General features: G+C 52.1%; 2 protein-coding genes and 1 pseudogene across 7 annotated transcripts in view; 2 read left to right on the top strand and 1 right to left on the bottom strand.

The window, feature by feature from the left end:
- IP6K2 (inositol hexakisphosphate kinase 2) overlaps positions 1–2,264 on the top strand; it is a 28,885-nt gene extending 26,621 nt beyond the window's left edge. For 2 of the 4 annotated variants that reach the window (XM_021070643.2, XM_003132192.7), the window contains exon 6: positions 4–777. In XM_021070643.2, coding sequence (XP_020926302.1) covers positions 4–504 — 501 coding nt within the window. In that variant the 3' untranslated portion in view covers positions 505–777. Of the gene's footprint in view, positions 1–3; positions 778–2,115 lie in introns of those variants that run through there. The other 2 variants (XM_084988353.1, XM_084988354.1) reach the window with 2 other exon arrangements.
- A 345-nt stretch (positions 2,265–2,609) lies between these two features.
- Positions 2,610–13,722, top strand: NCKIPSD (NCK interacting protein with SH3 domain). 3 transcript variants are annotated; one of them, XR_014823088.1, is made up of 13 exons: positions 2,610–2,906; positions 5,408–5,517; positions 5,646–5,850; positions 6,043–6,133; positions 6,378–7,135; positions 8,098–8,268; positions 8,427–8,513; positions 8,602–8,740; positions 8,822–8,902; positions 9,080–9,208; positions 9,301–9,393; positions 9,515–9,687; positions 12,801–13,722. XR_014823088.1 is itself a non-coding variant. In XM_021070642.2 (13 exons), the coding sequence occupies exons 1-13, from the start codon at positions 2,736–2,738 to the stop codon at positions 13,002–13,004; spliced, it is 2,145 nt and encodes a 714-aa protein (XP_020926301.2). In that variant the 5' UTR covers positions 2,610–2,735; the 3' UTR covers positions 13,005–13,722. The 3 variants fall into 3 exon arrangements, 2 of the variants coding, with proteins under 2 accessions (XP_020926301.2, XP_084844410.1); XM_021070642.2 differs by having other exon boundaries at positions 6,378–6,868; XM_084988284.1 differs by having other exon boundaries at positions 5,646–5,857; positions 6,378–6,868.
- A 5,161-nt stretch (positions 13,723–18,883) lies between these two features.
- LOC146397307 (U6 spliceosomal RNA) lies at positions 18,884–18,983 on the bottom strand (annotated as a pseudogene).
- Positions 18,984–21,847: the final 2,864 nt, after the last annotated feature.

The raw sequence follows: 21,847 nt of genomic DNA, 5'->3' as shown, positions 1-21,847 counted from the left end.
CAGGTGTACCAGGCAGGCAGTGGGCAGCTCATGTTCATGAACAAGTACCACGGACGGAAGCTGTCTGTGCAGGGCTTCAAGGAGGCACTTTTCCAGTTCTTCCACAATGGAAGGTACCTGCGTCGGGAGCTTCTGGGCCCTGTGCTTAGGAAGCTGACAGAGCTCAAGGCTGTCTTGGAGCGACAAGAATCCTACCGCTTCTACTCAAGCTCCCTGCTGGTCATCTATGATGGCAAGGAGCGGCCTGAGGTGGCCCTGGACTCGGATGCTGAGGACTTGGAGGACCTGTCAGAGGAGTCAGCTGATGAGTCTGCTGGTGCCTATGCCTACAAGCCTGTTGGCACCAGCTCAGTGGACGTGCGCATGATTGATTTTGCACACACCACTTGCAGGCTGTATGGCGAGGACAGTGTAGTACATGAGGGCCAGGATGCTGGCTATATCTTTGGGCTTCAGAGCCTGATAGACATTGTCACAGAGATAAGTGAGGAAAGTGGGGAGTGAGCTTGCTGGCTGCGCCAACACCTGAGAGACTCTCTGTGTCCCAGGCACAGCTGTGCTGCGTCGGGGAGGAGGCCAGTATGGCCAGGCGGTGGCCCCTGCAGCCTGGAGCTGATGTGCAGAGGCCTCTGTGAGTCCCAGCCTGAGCCAGCCCCAACCGCACTCGGAATCTTTATTTATTTTAACTATTTCTTCAACATTCCATATTTGATGATGCAAATACCTCTTTCTTCCCTCAGTGTAAATGTTCTAATACAAATCTTTTTGTTAATTGTCCACATTGCTGCTGTCGTTCTTGCCAAGAATAGGCAGCCAACCCCCCTCCTAGGTCTCAGAAATGTCACACATGCCGTGACCTTCACCCTGGCCTGGCAAAATTCTCCTTGCCAGTGCCCCCACCTCATGGACCCTTAAGTCATGAAGCCTCTTAGCTTAGTCCTCAGTACCCTAACCAAGCATCTACACATGTAACCTTAAATAGGTCCCTCGGGTCTGACCTGGCCTGATAACCCATCACCCCTTATGCAGAGAACTATACTTGACTCTTGACACAGGTCTTCCCATGCCCTCATGTAGCTTAAGCCAGTGTTAGGCAGCAGCTGTGCCAGATTTTGGGTCCAGGTCCTGTACCACTGGCAGCAGCTAATTAGCTGGACATTGTGCTGTCAGATATCCTGGAGCCAGTACTGGGGCTTCAGATAGCCACCAGGCTCTGGCCTGTTGGCAGCTATTGGCTCTGTGGTCAAGGTCCCAGGAGACTTAATGTAAGGGAGCGTTTCAGGCAGTGTGGTCTTTTTGGCCATACTACCTTTTAGCACTCCTACTCAGTCCTGGACCCCACTACAGCTATGCTAGTCTCATCCTTTACATAGCTCTAGCCAGGGCAGTTCCTAAGAGACCTACGTCTGTGCTAGGAAGATTTTAGGGAAGAAGTGTGGTAGTTCTTGAACTGCAGAACTAGATATTGGGAAGAAGGACACGATACCAATGCCAGGAAGGTAGGATCAGGATGTCCAGTTCTAGCAGACATATCCTTTGCCTGAACTTCCCATCACCTCTCCAAGGCCACCTATGCATATGTCCACTGTGTCCAAAAGCAGGCCGACCGCATACACTGGCCTGGTTGTGCCTATAGTCCCTGTTCCCTGGGCCCAGACTTCCAAAGGGAATGTGTCTGGAGTAGCCCCTGGGCAGGAATAGGAGGTCCCCAGGACTCTGAGCCTGAGGGTTTCCCCTCACAGCCCTTATCCTCCCAAGGCTGACTTGAAGGTGAACCAATCAAACAAGCTCTTAAGGCCACATACTCCGCACCCTCCACTAGCCCTTCTGTCTGCTCTTAGAGAAGCATCAGAAACAAGATAACCTGGAGTTGTAAGTCGCCAGAGACAACAGAAAGAGCAACGTGACAGCAATTTATAGGGGTTCGAGCACCCAGCAACGTTATGCTTGAGGGAGGGAAGTGTCCCAGGCAGAGGAAACTAGGCAAAGACCCACATTAGAGAAGGAGAGGGATGCTAGTGGTGGGAGAGAGGCAGTAGGCTGGGAAGGGAGGATGGGAGGACTTTGGACAGAGAAATGGCCCCACGCTGTGGTTTTTTTGTTTTGTTTTTAAAGCCCCCTCCTTGCACCCCAGTGCCTACCACTGGTGCGGTAAGCGGGATCCGAAGGCCTAGAGATACCGTGGAGACCCAGCCCCTACTGACGCCTTTAAGTATCAAGATGCAACAACAGGACTACCTTCACGGGGACCTTTATATTAGTAGGTCAGGACCCACTCCTTCGGGGTGGCCAGGACTCACGGGACTATCTGCGAAGGACACTGGCTCTGCCTTTGGGCTGCAGGCAGAACGCTACTTTGGGAAAGTAGCACAGCCGGCAGCACTTGGGCTTGAGTGGATAAAGGGAGTGGAGGGCTAGGCGAGAGAAGCTAAGGCTGGGGTTCTAGGGAGGGTGCGGAGGTCGGGAGGCATGAGCTTGCAGGGTTGCAGAAGCCCACGGAACTGGCAGAAAGGGCGATGGACTCGCCAGTGCTTTAGGCCACCAGGGGGCTCCGCGCTTCTGCTCGGAGACCGACACACTCCCGGGGCGGGGCTGCGGCGGGCGCGCGCGCGCACGCGCCGTATGTCACGGGGCAAGGCGAGCGCGGCGAGGCGCTCCTGGCCTGGCGTCCTGAATCCACAGACCTCGCCATCTCTCTTGCCCCGGCCCGCCCCGGCCCAGCCTGGCCCGTCCCCATGTACCGCGCGCTGTACGCGTTCCGCTCGGCGGAGCCCAACGCGCTGGCGTTCGCCGCGGGCGAGACCTTCCTGGTGCTGGAGCGCAGCAGCGCGCACTGGTGGCTGGCGGCGCGGGCGCGCAGTGGCGAGACGGGCTACGTGCCGCCCGCCTACCTGCGCCGCCTGCAGGTGAGTGTGCCCCTCCCTGGCCCGACCTCTGCAGCCCCTAGGTCAGCTCCAGAACAGCCTCACAAGGCTGACCCGACACCCCAGGTCCGTTGGGACCTCCAACAGATAATGGAGTTTGAGAAACTGACCCTGAGACCACCCCCGCCACAAGGACTGGGGCTCTAAGAACCCGCACCCCCACAGAAGACCATGCCCTTGACAGCCAACTCTGAGGAGTCCAGACCCACCAAAGCCTAAATCTAGTACTAAGACTCCTTGGGATCGCGGACCCATCGGGACCCAACATCTGAACCCCCATCCAAATAGAATTCAAGAGTCAGTCCTGAGATTCCAGCAACACCAAATTCTGACCGGTTCCACACATCACTGAGACCCCAGACCTAATCAGCCCCTTCCTGGGATCCTCAGGATCCCACAGGCTTGCTTCTCATCCCTCAGCTTCCACCACGGAGACCTGGGAAACCCTGGACACTTCCTGTTTCCAGCCATCTCCATACCCTCACCCCACCCCAACTTGGACCCAGAAGCCTCATCCCCTAAATAACCCCCAAGCCCCTAGACCTCATGTCTTTGACTACCCTGTACTCTCTCATTTCCTAAACCCTTCCTAAGACACATTTGCTAACCCACTTTGAGCCAGAGATCCCAGTCCCTGCTGACACTCCCCGGCACTACTCTCTCTACCTTCTTTCACAAGCCTCAGGCCCTGACTTTTCAGACTTCCTTTCTCAGAAAGTGAGGGGCTCCATCTCTCCTTATCCCCACTCTGGGTGGGGGCTTCTCCCATTGCAAGGAAGTGAGACCTCTCCAGGGCTTCCCTTGGTCTGGCTGTAGCCCCATTTCCTTCCAGTAAAGGCTGCAGTCCCAGTTCCTGTTTCCCCAAGAATAGTCCTGGTGTGGGGGCTGGGGTGCATTGTCTCCAGCTGGTCTATTCTGATCACAGGGGAAGGAGGGCCTGGAGCCTCTAGGCCTGCCCTGTGCCAGACACCTCCGCCCCATCCTAGTCCCTAGTCTTTAGGAGACATCCTATCCCAGCCCAGTTCAGGACAGAAATAACAGGATAAATTTGGAGATGCCATCTGGTCTTGCCAGAGGGGATGGGCCCTGGACCCTTGGCCTCCTGGTATCTAGGAGTGTCTGGGGTGAGAGGGGGAGCCCTGGACACTAAGGCTGGTGAGTCTGGAATGAGCATGTCAGACTAGCCTCTCAGGGGCTGGGGGCTTGTTGGAGAACTGAGGGAAGTCCTGCGTCTTCCCCAAGGGCCTCTGAGACCCCTCCCCAACCTGGGCCACTGGGGCTGGGTGTTTGGGGCAGGCAGAGAGGCTATCATATTTTCTATCCCCTGGCTTCTTGCTGCATATCTCCCTCTGTCTTGGCCTCCCTAGTCGTCTTTATATCTCTGTGTCATTCTGACTCTCCACCTGTGTGTATCTCTTTCTTCCTCCGACTCTTTGCTTTCTCTCCGCATCTCAGTTTCTTCCCATGTTATCTCCATCTGCTTCTCCCCGCACCCCATCTTTCTTGCTTTCTATGTGTAGCCTGTCATTCTCTTTCTGTCCCCCTTTCCGTCTTCTGTCTCCTACACTGTGGCACTCCCCATGCTACCTGGAGGGCTTTGTTGACCTCTGAGTCCATCTGTCTGTTCCCATCAGAGAAATTTCACAAACCCACTCTGGAGTGCTATCACTTTAGTTCTGAGGTTCCAATGCCTGACGGACCATGTGTGCCAGGGGCAGGGAGGGGTAGGGGTAGCTGGTCCCACAGCTGTCACCCTCTTTTCCCCACCCCATGCCAGCCAGGACCTAGATTGGACCCTGAGTTACTGTGGATGGCAACACAGAATCTGGGCCAGGGGCCGGGGGCCAGGTCCCGTGCTCATGTCTGTCTTTTGCCACAAACACAGAACCATTGCTTCCCAGGGTGGGTCTGGAAGATTCCTAGAACAGTTTGAGGTGATGAGGGCTAGCAGCTGGGTGGGAAGAGGAGATCCCTTTGGCCCATCCTCAGCTACCAGGGCCTGCAGAAGACTCTCTGAGGACAGGGCTGTTCTGGAATGTGACCTTGATTTTGTGAAAGATCAGCAAGATCTAAAGTGATTTGTTAAATAGTTCCAAGCACTAGAGGCTCCTGGCTTGGCATCTCCACCAGGGATCTGAGCCAAGCCTGGGGATAGACTGTGTACTCATGACCTCAAACTAGGGGTCCCTGGGCTGTTTTTGCTCTAGACTCCGGGTTTTCAGACACATCTTAGCTAAGAGCCTCACTGTGAGGTAAAATCCTGAGTAGGCCCCAAGTATATAAAGCAGCACTCACCCTGTGGCCCAGCTCCCTGAGTTTGTGAACCCCATTTCATATTCTAGTTCATCTTACTATGTTCACCTAGCATCCTGGGCTTTAGCTGTAGTGGTCTTCTGTCTGCCCCAGGCTCCATCCTGGGCTGGTTCTGGGCTCAGTATCCTCACTTGGCCCCCAGGCCTAACTGCCCATCCCTGCTCCCACAGGGCCTGGAGCAAGATGTCCTCCAAGCCATTGACCGGGCCATTGAGGCTGTGCACAATGCAGCCATGCGGGATGGTGGCAAGTACAGCCTGGAGCAGCGCGGAGTTCTCCAGTGAGTGAGGCAGGGGGTGGAGCATGACAGAGGTAGGGGAGCTGGGCTAGGGTGGGCAGCATCCCACAGGGAGCATATGAGGACCCAAGGAATTGTAACTCCTCCAGTAATCCCTGTCCCTCCCTTAGGAAGCTGATCCACCACCGGAAAGAGACCCTGTCCCGCAGAGGCCCCTCAGCCCCCAGCCCTGCAGCTATGACCTCATCCACCAGTGACCATCATTTGGATACGGCTGCCGCTAGGCAGCCCAATGGGGTGTGTCGAGCTGGGTTTGAGCGACAGCACAGCCTGCCCAGTTCTGAGTATCTTGGGGCAGATGGAGGCCTCTACCAGGTACATGGTGAGAACATCCTGGGGAAGGGAGGGGGGTGGGGCCTAAGGCTTTGTCCAGAGGCTCAAAGGGTCCATTTGGTCAGTGATGCTGCCTGGGACCATAGTCCTGCCCATGCTAGGAGCTCAGGCCCCTAGTCAGGTAGTACTGTAGATGGCAGCCTGTCTCCTCAGATCCCACTTCTGTCCCCCTAGATCCCACCACAGCCTCGCCGAGCAGCACCCACTACGCCACCCCCACCTGTGAAGCGCCGAGACCGCGAGGCCCTGGTGGCCTCAGGGAGTGGTGAGAAGTTGGGGTTGCAGGAGTTGGTGGGCACCCTGTACTTGGAATGGTTGCTCTGCATGCATCAGGGAACTGGGGGCTCCAGGCTTGGGGGGAAGACCAGGCACATGTTGGGGCAGTTGGGGGCTCTGGGCTTGGTGGGAAAGGTCTGGTGGAGGACCTATGCTGGGGGCAGGGTCTCTGGGATTGAAGGGGTAGGGCTTCCCTGGGGCTGCCCACCATAGCATGCCCTCTCTGCCTACAGGCGGCTGCAATACCACGCCCTCCGGGGGCAGTTCTGTGTCCAGCGGCTCCTCTGTCAGCAGCACCTCCCTTGACACGTACTATACAGGCTCCAGCTCCTCTGAGCTGGGCCCCAGCTGCTCACCCACACCCCCACCTGTGCCCCGCCGAAGCACCCATACTACTGTGTCCCAAGCTCAGCCCCCTCCCTCCAAGGTGCCAAACCCTGAGCCCCCTGCAGAGGAGGTGGCAGTTGATACAGCCTCAGCCCCTGATGAGCTGGAGGCCCTGGGCGCGCTGAGCCTGGGAACCACAGAGGAGAAGGCGGCAGCTGAGACTGCCGTGCCCAGGACCATCGGGGCAGAGCTGATGGAGCTTGTGCGGAGAAACACCGGCCTGAGCCATGAGCTATGCCGGGTGGCCATTGGTGTCGTGGTGGGTCACATCCAGGCCTCTGTACCGGCCAGCTCACCTGTCATGGAGCAGGTCCTCCTCTCGCTGGTAGAGGGCAAGGTAAGGGTGGCAGCAGGGCCAGGGGCCTCCCCATCCTGGGGACACCCTACTGCCCCCACCCCATCCCCACCCTCACACTGTGTCCAGCCTTTAACTGATATATATTTGATGAGCTCCAGCTCTTGGATTCATTGAGCTGAGTGCTGGGGACATTTGGGCTGATCCCTGAAGGAGAAGAAGAGGAAGAGTATTCCAGGCAGAGGCTCAGCTTGGACAGGGGACCATGAGGCAGGACTGAGCTTGGCTCACGTGAGGAAGTGGAATAAGGTCAGCATGGTTGGAACACAGGGAATGAGGTGTGGGAGCAGGTGAGACCTGAGGCAGGTGACAGATGAGACAGATGCGGGTGGCCAAGAGTTCTCTTGGGCTGTAGGGAAGGAATAGACATAGGGCATGAGAGATGGCAGTGCCTTGCTGGCCTTGGCAGTGGAGAGAAATGGGTACTTTGAGAGCTATGATGAAGGCTTGAGTGCTGACTTGGATTTGAGTGGGGTAAGTGGACATCATGGAGTGGGTGGGATCCTTTGCCAAGGTTGGGGCACTGGGTCACGGAGCAGGATTAGAAGCCATGAGCCCAGTCTGCACAGTGGGGGCCAGATGGGCTGGAGTCTCTCCTCAGGGTTCCATGGCTCCCACAGCTCTGGTTTGGGGTGTGGGAAGCAGTGAGTCACTGGGCTTGCCGGTGCTGGGACACTGGCCCACAGGGACATGGAAGGTGGGTACATGACAGGTCTGGTTCCACTTTGTGTAGAATCAAGGCCTGGAGTCTCAGAGTCATATTCAGGCAATGACAGAATCCATGGCCTTCCACATAGAGGTTATTTACCCAGGTCTGGTACAGGAGGCAAGTTGTTGGAAAACACCCCACAGATGTGTCTCATGCAGAATCCTGTCCCACAAGGTTACCAAGACTTGGGGGCAGTGGAACTACTTGGAGAAAGGGGTATAGAAATGGGCCAGTGCCCTTGGGGGCCTCACTGTTGAAGGATGGGCCTTGGGAACAGGAATTTTATGGGAGCTTGATGGGGAGCAGTGGGGAGGAGGGAAGAGTAATAGGAGCTAGTCCCCTCACTGGTCTTGGGAGGATGCTGGCTTGGGGCAGCTCTGGGAGGTGAGGCTGGAGCCCCTTGCCTAACACCTCAGGTCTGAGTTGAGTTCCAGGCCTGGGGGTCTCCTGAAGATGGTGAGGGGCAAGTGTACTGAGCCAGGCCTCACCCTCTCCTCCCCAGGACCTGAGCACAGCTCTGCCCTCAGGGCAGGTCTGCCATGACCAGCAGCGGCTGGAGGTGATCTTTGCAGACCTGGCCCGGCGGAAGGATGATGCCCAGCAGCGCAGCTGGGCCCTGTATGAGGATGAAGGTGTCATCCGCTGCTACCTGGAGGAGCTGCTGCACATTCTGGTGCGGGTGGGGGGCTCCCAAGTGTCCCTTAGTGTGTAGAACAGCAACCCTTCCCTGCCCCATTCCTCCCAGGTGCTCAGGAGTCTCCCCTGCTGATACTGTGCTCACACATGGCCACTGGCACTCAGTGTCTCCATCCCACCTCTTCCTCCCCACAGACAGACGCAGACCCTGAAGTTTGCAAGAAAATGTGCAAGAGAAATGAGTTCGAGTCTGTCCTGGCCTTGGTGGCCTACTACCAAATGGTGTGTGCGAGACAGAGGGGAGGGGGCATGGAGGGACCTGGGTAGAGGTAGAGTTTCCGGGCATTGAGCACATGGGGTCCCCTGCCAGGAGCACCGGGTGTCACTGCGGCTGCTGCTTCTCAAGTGCTTTGGTGCCATGTGCAGCTTGGATGCGGCCATCATCTCCACGCTGGTGTCATCTGTGCTGCCTGTGGAGCTAGCGCGGGACATGCAGACAGACACGCAGGGTGAGTGCGGGCAGCTTCCTGCCAGCTGGAGGGGTCCCACCATCTGTAGGGGTCATGACTGACTGCTCCGCTCCCCTGCAGACCACCAGAAACTCTGTTACTCTGCCCTCATCCTGGCCATGATCTTCTCCATGGGGGAGGCAGTGCCCTACGCACACTATGGTAAGAAGGCAGGTCGCTGGCCCACAGCCAGCTGGAGATGGGACCCGTGGTCTGAGGAGCTGGGGACCCACCGACCCTAACCTGACAGAGTGTCCCCAGGGTTCACAGGAAACCAAGGAGGCTGGACAGGGTGGGGGGTAGGACAGGGCTGCAGACTTCTGTATGTCCCTCTCCCAGAGCATCTGGGCACACCCTTCGCCCAGTTCCTGCTGAGCATTGTTGAGGACGGGCTGCCCTTGGACACCACGGAGCAACTGCCGGATCTCTGCATGAACCTGCTTCTGGCTCTCAACTTGCACCTGCCAGGTGGGGGCGGGGTCCGCCTGCAGGTGTCTGACTCTCGGGGGGGTCTCCAGGCTCAGCACCTGCGCACTTGTTTACACCCATGTTCTTCCCAGCCCCTGACCAGAACATCATCATGGCTGCCCTGAGCAAACACGCCAACGTCAAGATCTTCTCCGAAAAGCTGCTGTTGCTCCTGAACAGAGGGGGTGAGGGCCCAGGATTCTGCAGTGCCAGGATGTTTTGTGACTCCATGACCCCCATAACTCCTTGGGGTGACTCCGGGCCCCCCGTGAGGACCGTCCTGACCCCTCTTGCCCTGCCTTCTAGATGATCCTGTGCGCATATTCAAACACGAGCCTCAGCCACCGCACTCCATCCTCAAGTTCCTGCAGGACGTGTTCGCCAGCCCTGCCACGGCTGCCATCTTCTACCACACGGACATGATGGCGCTCATCGACATCACCGTGCGGCACATTGCAGACCTGTCACCTGGAGACAAGGTGCTTAGAGATGGCTGCAACGGGGTTGGCAGCTGGGTAGAAGCGGATAAAGTAGGGCCCCTGACACTGAATGGAGATGGGGCAGGGGGCGCTGCTGGAGTTGGGTAAGTGTGTGTGAGGCTGCTCAGAAACCATGATGGATGTGCCAGGACCCAGAGGAGCCTGTCACGAAGTGATGGGGGTGGGCTGTCTGGAGAGAGTGGGAGCCGTGGCAGGGGAGGAGGAGGAAGTAGAGTTGGAGGCTGCTGTGGGAGGTTGTCCCCTCTTCTCAGGGGCAGGGGAAGTGATCTGATTACACCCTGAATGAAAAGACCTTGTGAGACTACAGCAGAAGCAGGAGGCCGGTGAGGAAGCATCCAGGTGGCACAGATGGTAGGAGTGGGAGAGGAGGTCAGGACTGGGTGTGTTGGAAGTGGGTTGGCTGGGCTTGCTGCGGTGGGTCTGGAGCAACCAGGTGGATGAAGTGCTGACTGCTGAGGTGGCGAAGAACTTTGGGGCAGAGGGGAATTGAGGTGCGTTTTGATGCGTCAATATTGAGAAGATACCTGCTAGACATCCAGGTACAAAGGGCATCAGGGAGGCATTGGGGTGTGAGTTGGGACTGGGAGAGAGACTTTGGAGTTCCTGTGCATAGGTGTGGGAAGCCTGTGACAGTGTGGTCATCTAGGGTGTGGGACATATGGGTCAGAGTGAAGCTCAGGCCTCAGCCCAGGGCACAATTGAGGCAAGTAAGGAGACACCCAGGAGGAAAACCAAGAGAGCAGGAGGCCAAAGCCACATGTGTGGAGGAGGAGGAGGATGAGCATCTCCACAGTTATGAGATTGAGTGAGATCAGGCCTGAGAATGGGCCACTGGATTTGCCACTTGGAGGTCAGGAGTGACCAACAAGCAGTATCAGTGGAGTAGAGGGAAGAGAGTCTGGGTTTAAAGTTGAGAGGATTTGAAGTTGGAGGGGATTTGAAAGAAGGGGAGGGGAGTTCCCACTGTGACTCAGAGGAAATGAATCTGACTAGGATCCAGGAGGATTCGGGTTTGATCCCTGGCCTTGCTCAGTGGGTGAAGGATCCAGTGTTGCCATGAGCTGTGGTGGAGGTCACAGGCAGACATGGCTTTGATCTGGCATTGCTGTGGCTGTGGTGTAGGCTGGCAGCTCAGCTCTGATTCGACCCCTAGCTTGGGAACCTCCTCTATATGCCACGGGTGTGGCCCTAAAAAAAAAAAAAAAAAAAAAAAGGCAAGAAAAAGGGGGGGGGGAGTAGAGAATAGAGACAACCTCTGAGTTTTCCAATGAAGGGGAGCAGAAAAAAGGGGGAGTCACTGGAGGGAGACATGGGGTCAGGAAAGAGCTTTGTTTGTTTTGGGGGTTGGATTGGTGGCACTTGCAGCATGTGAAGATTCCTGGGCCAGAGGTTGAACACACACCACAGCAGCAACCTGAGCCACTGCAGTGTTAGTTAATGCCCTGTCCTTAACCCACTGTGCCACAAGAGAACTCCAGGGGAGAGTGTTTATAAGGTGAGAGATACTGGTGCATGTCTGAGCCAGAGAATGATCCAGCAAGCATGAGAAATGGTCTTTGTGTTGGGAGAGTGGGCAGCTGTGGGAGTCAGGTAGGTCAGGCAGCAGGGGAGTTTCTAGGCTCCCCGTGGAGGGATGGCCTCTGGCAGGAGCTGGGCAGTTCATTCGGTGAGGACAGATGAGAGGTGGGTGCCAGGGGAAGATCAGGGGTTTCTAAAAGATTGCTTTTTTTCTCCATGAAGTGTAAGGCCAGCTGACCTGGCAGTTTAGTTTTGGAAAATGGACAGAAGCTAGGCATCAGTCCTTTAAGGAGCAGTGAAGGCTACTGAGAAAAGTGGCAGGAGTCCCAGGCAGTGATGTTTGTGGTGGAGAATGGTGTCCAGGCCAGTGCATGGCTCTCTAGTTGTCTGCTGCTTACACACTAGGATTTGATTGGCATGTACATTTTGGTCTAACCAGGGATGGAAATTAGCCAGATGATGCTGCTTAAGAAAGGTTGGTATTGATTCCTTTAATCAGAGGTAAGAGAGAAATGAGGGATGGTGAGGGGAGCAAATGGAGAAAATGTCCTGGGGCATGTCACTGGATTGGGGGCTCAGTGAGGATAAGGAGCCACTTGGGTGTCAGATTAGGGGGGGGCAGTTGGAGCTGTTAAAGCCAGAGGTGCTGGCAGGATGTTGGAGATGGATTCAGGGCACATGTAGAAGGTAAGACGGCCAGGGCTTAGGCATGGTCTGGATTTGGGGCTTGAGAGAGGACTTGGAGAAGATGCCTGCAGTTTGGGCTCAAGTACTTGAACAGATAGCAGTACCCTTTACAATAGATAACAGGAGAAGGCCTTCAGCTTTGGGAAGGTGGGGAAGAATTTGATGGTGGATGTATGAGTTTGAGTTCTCTCTGAGATAAGCAGGAGAAAGCAAGAGTTGGATATTCTCATCTGGAGCTCACTGGGGAGTCTAGGCAAGAGGTATGAGTGCAGGTTACTTTTTTTTTTTTTTTCCTCTATTTTAGGGCCATACCCTCGGCATATGGAAGTTCCCAGGGGCTGAATCGGAGCTGTTGCCACCCTCCTGCACCACAGCAACTAGGGATCTGAACCGCGTCTGCGATGTACACCACAGCTCACAGCAATGCCAGATCCTTAACCCACTGAGTGAGGCCAGGGGTCAAACCCACATCCTCATGGATACTAGTCGGGTTTGTACCTCTGAGCCACAATGGAAACTCCACGGGTCACTATTTGAAGCTGTGGGTGTGAAAGATCCTCCAGGGTGAGAGGACAGAGTGAGAAGCAGAGGGCCTTGACAGCGGCCCCACAAGAGCACATCATTAAAGGAGGGGTGGGGGGCTTGTTGCTTTCCCTTGCCACCTCTCTCAGCCAGGACTTACCTGGGCCAGCCACGTTCTGGGACTGTGTATCTGAGATGATTCATTTATTCACTTACTTATTCAGCAACTATCAAAGGCCAGTTCTGTGCCAGGTACATTCTGGGTGCTGGGGTCCACATGGCTGCCAAGAGGCAGTCATGGCCTGTCCCTTACTGGCGGCAGTCACAGTGTCTGGGGTCCCTGAGTTTGCTTCCTCTTCCCACAGCTGCGCATGGAGTACCTCTCCCTGATGCATGCTGTGGTCCGCTCCACACCCTACCTGCAGCACCGCCACCGGCTCCCTGATCTGCAGGCCACACTTCGACGTATCCTGACTGAGGAGGAAGCCTCACCCCAGTGCCAAATGGACCGCATGATTGTCCGAGAGATGTGCAAGGAATTCCCAGTGCTGGGCGAGGCCCCCAGCTAGCACCTTCCTTTCCTCCCTTCCCTGCAGCCCTGGGCAGAGTGCAGGGGACTTGGAGGCTTGGCCCTAAGAAAGTTTCACACTGACGGTGTGAGGGGAGGTGATGGTAGAAGGGACCTGAGCAGGGCTCCCCACCTGAAATAGAGCTGATTCGAGGGGCCAAGCACAGGATTGGGGACCACGCTCTGGGAGCTATGCTGGGGCAGGGGGAATGTGTGAACTGAAGCCCCTCTATCTCCTGGTAGGCTGCCTCTTCAGCATGCCCCCCCCCCCATGTACACATGCACACTCAGAGTCCTGCTGCTGCTCCAGGCTGGGCCAGAGCCCTCATTGCCCCCTGCCTGGTCTGTGTCCTGGGCTTCAGCAAGCCATGTCCTTGGGGTGAGAGGAGGCACCTTCCACCAGCTCTCTTCTTTGCCTTAGCTTTGCAGTGAGTGCTGCTCATGTGCTCTGCGCGTACCCCCACCCCCACCCAATCCCCACCCCATGGGAGTCACTGCCCCTCAGTCCCACCCCCAGGGTCTTGGCCAAGTTGCTGCTTTGAAAGCAGAATTGTGGAGACAGGCCATCCATCCTGGAGCCTCACAGAATATGGGGTGATGGCACTGATAAAGCCAATGATAGAATCTATTTTCTCTGTAAAAACGTAGACTGAAAAGCCATGTGTATTTTCCTATGTCCTGCAGCTCACCTTTGGAAATAAATCACAGGCATCTGGAAACAGGCTTCCCTGTATGATCCTAGGTGGTGGTGGGAGAGGATGGGCAGGGGCTCTGGGGCCTCAGGACCTCTTCGATAACCTCCCTGTCCTCTCCAGCCTGAGGAGCTGGTGGTTCCTGACAGCCCTTTCCATCAAGGTCCCTTGAGCCTTGTGCCAGCCTCTCTTCCCTGGGTTCCCACTTCTGGGCCACAGCTATAGCTGCCAAGAGCCCCATGGTCCATTGGCAGGTGACTGCCACTCCTATCTTTTTTTTTTTTTTTTTGGCTTTTTAAGGCCACACCCATGGCATATGGAATTTCCCAGGCTAGGGGTCAAATCGGAGCTGCAGCTGCTGGCATATGCCACAGCCACAGCAATGGCAGGATCCAAGCCACATCTGTGACCTACACCACAGCTCACGGCAATGCTGGATCCTTAACCCACTGAGCGAGGCTGGGGATGGAACCCGCATCCTCATGGATCCTAGTCAGGTTTGTTAACTGCCAGAGCCACGAAGGGAACTCCATTCACTTACATCTTTCTTTTGCTTTGAACACCATCTCTCTCTCTCTCTTCCCTGCTAAAACCCTTTCATCTTTTTTTTTTTTTTGTTTGCTTTTTAGGGCCGTACTTGTGGCATATGGAGGTTCCCAGGCTAGGGATTGAATTGGAGCTGTGCAGCTGCTGGCCTACACCATAGCCACAGGAATGTGGGATCCAAGCTGCATTTGTGATCTATACCACAGCTCACCGCAACGCCTGATCCTTAACCCACTGATCGAAGCCACGGATTGAACCCACAGCCTCACGGATCCTAGTTGGGTTCGTTAACCACTGAGCCATGAAGGGAACTACAAACCCTTTCATCCTTTACATCTGTTCTCAAATGAAGCAGCTCCTTCCCTAGCCCTGGCCTCCCTGAACTCCTAGGCCTTCCCGGTTTTTCCCCTTCCTTATTTGTCTTCCACTGGATCCAGCAAGATCCTTTCATTTTGCAGCCTTAGCAGAGATTTGGTAATTATAGTAGGACAAAAAGAATATCTTAACAAGTGTGGGGTTAGACGTCATGTACTACTGTTTGAGGGAAATCAGAGCCCAACTTAGGGCAAAACTTTATTTTTCTTGTGGGCTCCCAAGTTAAAAAAAGTTTGTTGCCATAAATGGGGGAAGAGAATCAACCCATAGGCAGGAGTTCCTGCTGTGGCACAGCAGGATTGACATTTCTGTAGCACCAAGACAGAAGTTCCATCCCTGGCCCAGCACAGGGGGTTAAAAGATCTGGCATCGCGGTAGTTGTGACATAGGTTTAAACTGCAGCTTGGATCTGATCCCTGGCCCTGGAACTTCATCTGCCTTGGGGTGGCCAAAAAAAAGGAACCCTTAGCCAGACATCAGTCTACAGGAGTTTCCATCAGTTTCCTTCCTTTTGTTACCTGTGACGATTCTCATCAGGTTCCACCCAACCAGAATCATTCGTACCGTGACTTCTGGTCACGACTTCCTTTCTCATTGTGATGCTGAAGGCAGAGGGCTATTACTTTCCCAGCAGAGTGTTAAACAGCAAGAAGGCAAGTCTAGGAGTGAGGTCTCAGGGAAACAGACCCATGAGAGCAAAGCACAGGAAGCCAACAGGGAGACTTCCTTCCTGAACTGTTGACTCTTCCAGAAGGTTAAGCACACAGGCTAGCTTGGACCTGAGGAGGAGCTAACAAAATGGCCAGCAGGAAAGTTCTCTGGTACAGCCTGGTCACTCTTCATCCTGGAGGCCTCTGCCTTCCCTTTCCCAGCTGGAATCAACAGCACTGACTTCCAGTCACAACCCCTTTCTCATTGGAGTGCCAAAGGCAGAACGATGGTTCTGAGAGTGTGTAATTTGGTGGTAAGCACAGGTCTTCAGGAAGCTCAGGTAGGAACATTTGACGGCCTCTGTGCCTTGCTCTGTTCACTGTTAGGCTGCATACTCTGACCCCACAAGGAGAGCAGGGCTGTGCTGTCTGTCCCAGTGCAGGCAACCGTGAGGAACCAAGTGCAGTGCTGTGGCAGGAGGATCAGAAACCCCCCTGCCTTCTTCTGCATGATTGTCCAGGGAGCCCTTGCCCATGTTTGTAAGGGGTAGGGGAGCCCCATTTGACAAAGAAATGGTGGCTCCTGGCAGCAAACAGACTCCAGGGCCCCTCCGCAAACACCTTGATGGTGGTCTCACTGCACAAAATTACAACCACCAGGGAAAGATGAGTAGCCAGAGAATTCCTCGGGGAAGGAACTGTCTGAGAGAACATGTCTGGCTGCTTGGAAGGATGGTAGATATGGAACGTGGTTGGGCAGAATAAAGGGCAGAAAGAAAACTAAGCCACTGAAAGGGGAATGCATGGCTGTAGCTGAGGAAAACTCAAGTTTTGAGGGGCACTGACTGCTGGGAGTTTTGGCTGATCTCTGGGCTAGAAGTGGGTCCGTACATGTGTGGCCCCCTGAGGACAATAGGCTACGCGTGCACAAGGCAACTCCAGGGTAAGGGGTCAGGTGAAGACCACCTGTCTGTTCTGCCTCCAGAAGATACAGACTGAGGCTCAACATATGTGAGGACAACCTTTTCTTTTTCTCCTAATGGAAGAATAACATACTATGAAAAGAACAGTATGTGGAGAGTACAGCTTAGTGAATTATGACAGGTTGCTAATCAGGTCATCACCACCCGGGTGTGTCACCAGTTCCCAAAGCCCCCTGTGCACCACTTTTGATCACCTAATTCTCCCTTCTCAGACCTCCTCCAATAAGATAATTACAGATAAATTTTGCCTGTTTCTGAACTTAATAGAAATGGAATCATAAAATATAAACACTGCTTCACTCACCAAGTTTTTGAGGTTTGTTTGCATCCTGGTATCCTGGGATGTGGTTGTAATTTGTTCATTCAAAGTGTTGTGTCGGATACACCCTCATTTATTTATCTATTGTCGATAAGCTTTCAGTTTCTAATCTTTGTCTATTGTGAATCATGCTGTGAGGAGCACTATTGTACACGTCTTGTTGCTCATATGCATTATATTGAGGGGTATATTCTTGAGTGGAATTGCCTTAAGGAACTGCCAAATAATTTTCCAAAGTAGTTGTACCACTGTACACTCCTCCAGTAGTGTCAGGGTTCCAGCTCCTCTCTATCTTCCCCAAAACCTAGTATTGTCAGTCATTTCTATTTTAGTCGTTCAGTTGGAGTACAGTATTTATTTTTATTTTTTATTTTATTATTTATTTACTTTTTGCTTTTTAGGGCCACATGTGCAGCATATGGAAGCTCCAGGCTAGGGGTTGAATCAAAGCTGTAGCTGCTGGCCTACACCACAGCTCATGGCAATGCCACAATAGCAGGATCCCAGCCACATCTGCGACCTACACCACAGCTCACAGCAACACCAGATCCTTAACCCACTGAACGAGGCCAGGAATCAAACCTGAATCCTCATGGATGCTTGTCGGGTTTGTCACCACTGAGCCACAGGAGGAACTCCTAGTATTTTTTACTTTTGCATTTCCCTGATGACTAAAGAATTTGAGCACCTTTTCATTAGTTTACTGGCTATTTGGATCTGATCTTGTAACGCTTACCTCTCCTGCCCATTCAGGGACTGGGTTGCCTCTTTTTTCTTGGTTCGTATTATGTATTCAAGATATGAGTACTTGGGTTGTATATCTTAGGATATCTTCTCCCATTCTTAAGGTCTGTTGAAGAGAGGAAGCTTTTAATTGTAATGTGATCAAATTTTTCAGTATTTTCCCTCATGGTTAGTACATTTTTTTTTTTTTATGTCCTATGGAAAAACATTTTTCCTTGAAGTCATGAAGAGTTTCTTCATTCTCTTCTAAAAGCTGTTTTGTCTTTCCTTTCATAGATAGATGTCCAATCTATCAGGAATTGATTTATGGGTAGAATGAAGTAGGGGTCTCATTTCATTTTTTTTTTTTTTCTTTCTATGTGGATGACTATCTGACTCAGCACCATATATTAGAAAGCCCATGCTGGAGTTCCCGTCGTGGCTCAGTGGTTAACGAATCCGACTAGGAACCATGAGGTTGTGTGTTAAATCCCTGGCCTTGCTCAGTGGGTTAAGGATCCGGCATTGCCGTGAGCTGTGGTGTAGGTCGCAGATACGGCTCAGATCCCGTGTTGCTGTGGCTCTGGTGTAGGCTGGCAGCTACAGCTCCGATTAGACCCCTAGCCTGGGAACCTCCATATGCCGAGGGAGAGGCCCAAGAAATGGCAAAAAGACAAAAAAAAAAAAAAAAAAAAAAAAAAAAAGCCCATGCTTTCCCAATATCAGCTCCTGATAGCCACCCTTGTCAAAATTCAAGTCTCCACACATCTTTAGGCCCCTTCTGGCTTTTATTCCATTGTTTTATGTATTCCTGCACCAGCACCACATAGTCTTGGTTTCTGTAGCTTTCTTGATCTCTAGCTAGTAGAAGTTGTTCTTCTACTTGGGTTTTCTTAAGACTGTCTTGGGCATTCCTGGCCCTTATACATTTTAGAATTTAGTTTGTCAGTTTACACACACACACACACACACACACACTAGCATCTACTGTGATTTCTATCAAGAGTTGCATTGAATCCATATATCCATGTATCCTTTGGGAAGAATTAGCATCTGTGCAATACAGGCATACCTCATTTTATTGTACTTCACAGATACTGCATCTTCTACAAATTGAAAGGTTTTGAAGGTTTGTAACAACACTTCCTCAAGCAAATCTGTTGGTGCCAGTTTTCCAACAGTATTTTCTTGCTTCATGTCTGCGTGTCACATTCTGGTAATTTTCTTAATATTTCAAACTTTTTCATTATTATTATACCTGTTATGATAATCTTTGATCAGTGGTCTTTCATGTTACTGTTGCAAAAATATTATAACTCACTGAAGGCTCAGATGATGGTTAGCTTTTTTAAGCAATAATGTTTCCATTTTCTCTTTTTCTTTTTGGCCACACCTGTGGCATATGGAAGTTCCCAGGCCAGGACATGCACCACAGTTGTGACCTGTACCACAGCCGTGGCAAACACCACATCCTTAACCCACAGTACCACATGGGAACTTCCAACAATAAAGGTTTGTTTTTTTTTTTTTTAAGTATAGTTGATTTACAGTGTTGTGCCAATTTCTGCTATGTAGCAAAGTGACTCAGTCATAAAAACATGGAACACTTCACAACTTTGCATGTCATCTTTGAGTAGCAGCCATGCTAATCTCTGTATCATTCCAATTTTAGCTGAAATGAGCACAATAAATAGCGTATTTTAATTACGTACTTTGTTTTTTAGGTATGCATTGCACACTTAATAAACTACAGTATAGTCTGACATAATTTTATATGCACTGGGAAACCAAAAGATTCATATAACTCCCTTTATTGTGATATTTGCTTTATTGCAGTGATCTGGAAACAAACCCACAATATCTCCGAGGTATGCCTGTACTGAATCTTCCAATCTTTGAACAGAGTTTTTCACTCCATTTATGTCTTTCTCTCAACGTTTTCTTTTTACAGTTTTTGTTTTGTTTTGTTTTGTTTTTTAGCCATGCTCTCAGCATGTGGAAGTTCTCAGGACAGGGATCAAAGCTGTACCATAGTAGTGACCCAAGCTGCCACAGTGACAATACTGAATCTTTTGTTGTTGTTGTTTGGTTTTTGGTTTTTAGGGCTGCACCTGTGGCATATGGAAGAGTTCCTGGGCTTGGGGGCTGAATTGGAGCTGCAGCTGCTAGCCTGTGCCACAACAATGCAGATCCTTAACTCACTGAGCAAGGCCAGGGATGGAACCCACATCCCCATGGATACTAGTCTGGTTCTTAACCTGCTGAGCCCACAATGGAACTCCTTTTTCTGTCTTTTTTTTTCTGGATCCTTAACCCACTGCACCACAAGAGAACTCCTCCCCATATTTACTGAGATTTAATTGACATATATAGTACTATACAAGTTTAAGGTATATAGCTTAATGATTTGACTTACATCATGAAATTATTATCACAATATTGAGTGTCAATAATGTTTTTTTTGTGTGTGTGAGTGTGACTGTGAAGAGTCAAAGCACATCTTTCATTATATTTATTCCTGGCATTTTATATTACATGATGCTATGGTAAAAAGCATCATGAAAATTCTTTTCTTTCTTTTTTTTTTTGTTTTTTTTTTTTGTCCTTTTAGGGCCGCACCCGTGGCATATGGAGGTTCCCAGGCTAGGGGTCTAATCGGAGCTACAACTGCCAGCCACAGCCACAGCAACGCCAGATCCGAGCCGTGTCTGCGACCTACACCACAGCTTACGGCAACACTGGATCTTTAACCCACTGAGCGGGGCCAGGGATCGAACCCACAACCTCATGGTTCCTAGTGGGATTCTTTTCTGCTGTGCCATAACAGGAACTCCAAAAATTATTTTCTAATTTGATATATAGATTACAACTTATTTTCGTGTATTGACCTGTTTCCAATTACTTTGCTAAACTCACTCTAAGAATTCATCTATATGAATTTATGCTCCTTTGGATTTTTTTACATACACATTCCTATTGCCTGTGAATGAGTTTTCTTTTTTTCCTGAATGTGAAATGTTTTCCTCTAGCAATGCTCTCCTGTTCCAGAAGCGAGGAATTCACAAGTAGTCTATTTTTTAATTTAAATTTTTTTGGAGTATAGTTGATTTACAATAAAAAGTCTATTTTAGGTGGGGTTAGAGTTTAGCCCAGTGAGTTCATCCAAGAAGAGCGGGGCAGGAAAGTTGTTACAGGACCAGTTAATGGTTAAAGTAATGAGCTGAGGAGGTGATAACAGATTGGAGGTCTTAGAACAAAGAACTATAGGCTAATTGAGCTAGATGGGCTGGCCAGGTCTTCTGGCATGCTCTTCCAGCAAGGTACTCCAGACTTGAGCAGAAGGAGGGGGCAAACACAGGGTAGAGAGAAAAAAGCATAAGAGAGGCTTAGATGTCCTAGAGGGCTGTAGAAAGAGGACTTGGAAAGGGAACTATACTTGGTTTTTATCTTTACAGGGAGCATTAGAAACTGCCACTGGGAGTGGGGCACCAAGATGAGTGCGGATAGGGAGGGGGAGGCTTTCCTGGAACAGCAGCCACAAAGAGGACAACAGTGGAGGCAGAGCAGCAGGGAGCAATACCTAGAGCCATCTGCAGTCGACAGGGGCATCAAGGAGAGCTCTAGGTCTTGCTCTCCAAAAGGAGCATCAGTTGAGGGCAGTGCTAGTGCTAGTGGAGAAAGCAGGGCTTAACTTCCCTCTGCCACGGTCACCTTATGTCTTTGTATATTTGCCTACACAGCCTCCAAGACCTAGGATGGCTCCTCCTCCTTTTGGTTATTCAAACCTCAGCTCAGGCATCTAATGTAGAGAGCTTTCCCAGATTGCTACGTTGACTCAGGTGCTTCCTCTGGGACCCCAGCATCCCTCTCTCTAGCACTCCACCTATCTCCTTCCTTCGTTGGTGTAAAGTTTTCTGTCCTTCACTAGCTAGATTGTAGACCTGGAAGGTGGATGTACGTTCAAAACCAAGTTTTTGGCCTACCTACTCCAACCCCTGCACCAAATGGGCGCCCGTCCGAGTCCCGCCTTCAGCGCCTCTGCAGATGCTCCACCCTCACGCCCACAGGAACCCAGACAGTAAATCCGGCTCTGACCTTAACGAAGTTCTCGGATTCACAAACATGGGTGGGCACCACTATGGCCCACTCACCCGGATCTCCATAGTCACGTGAAGCGCTGGGAGGAGGAACCCCGCCTCCCGGAAGCGAAGTCAATGGAGGGCCTAAGAATGCACCATATGATTGGTTGGTGGTGATGTCATAGGTACTGCTTGGGGCGGACCAGAGGCCTTAGCCAAGGAGTTTTCTGCTGATTCCAAGCAGGAGCCGCGCCCCTTGGTGCCTTCTGGGCTCCAGCCCTAAAGCCCTCCCCCGTCCAGGCACGCCCGCTCTCTCCGCCCGTGTCGCCGCGACCCATGGTCGCTGCTGCCTTTTCAGGCTGGTCGGTATAAACCTCCTGGATTATCTCTGGGCTATTCTGGAACCCGGGGAGTCTCTTCCCGCCCAGACAATGAGTTCGCCATGGGGGCGGAGCCACCCATTGTGCCAATAGAAAC

The sequence above is a fragment of the Sus scrofa genome, chromosome 13, assembly GCF_054392235.1.
Source record: "Sus scrofa isolate SSC_HxYL_T2T_F1_AM1 chromosome 13, Sscrofa_HxYL_maternal_Yorkshire_Landrace_v2.0, whole genome shotgun sequence".
In the NCBI taxonomy this organism is placed as follows: domain Eukaryota; kingdom Metazoa; phylum Chordata; class Mammalia; order Artiodactyla; family Suidae; genus Sus; species Sus scrofa.
This window is presented reverse-complemented; position numbering and strand designations above follow the sequence as displayed.

What these genes read in the sequence shown, in the direction of transcription:
- NCKIPSD (XM_021070642.2), top strand. Translation starts at nt 2,736, where the DNA reads ATGTACCGCGCGCTGTACGCGTTCCGCTCGGCGGAGCCCAACGCGCTG. An exon ending in CCTGGTGGCCTCAGGGAGTG is followed by an intron (nt 6,134 to 6,377) that starts GTGAGAAGTTGG and finishes CTCTGCCTACAG; the next exon opens with GCGGCTGCAATACCACGCCC. An exon ending in TCTCGCTGGTAGAGGGCAAG is followed by an intron (nt 6,869 to 8,097) that starts GTAAGGGTGGCA and finishes TCTCCTCCCCAG; the next exon opens with GACCTGAGCACAGCTCTGCC.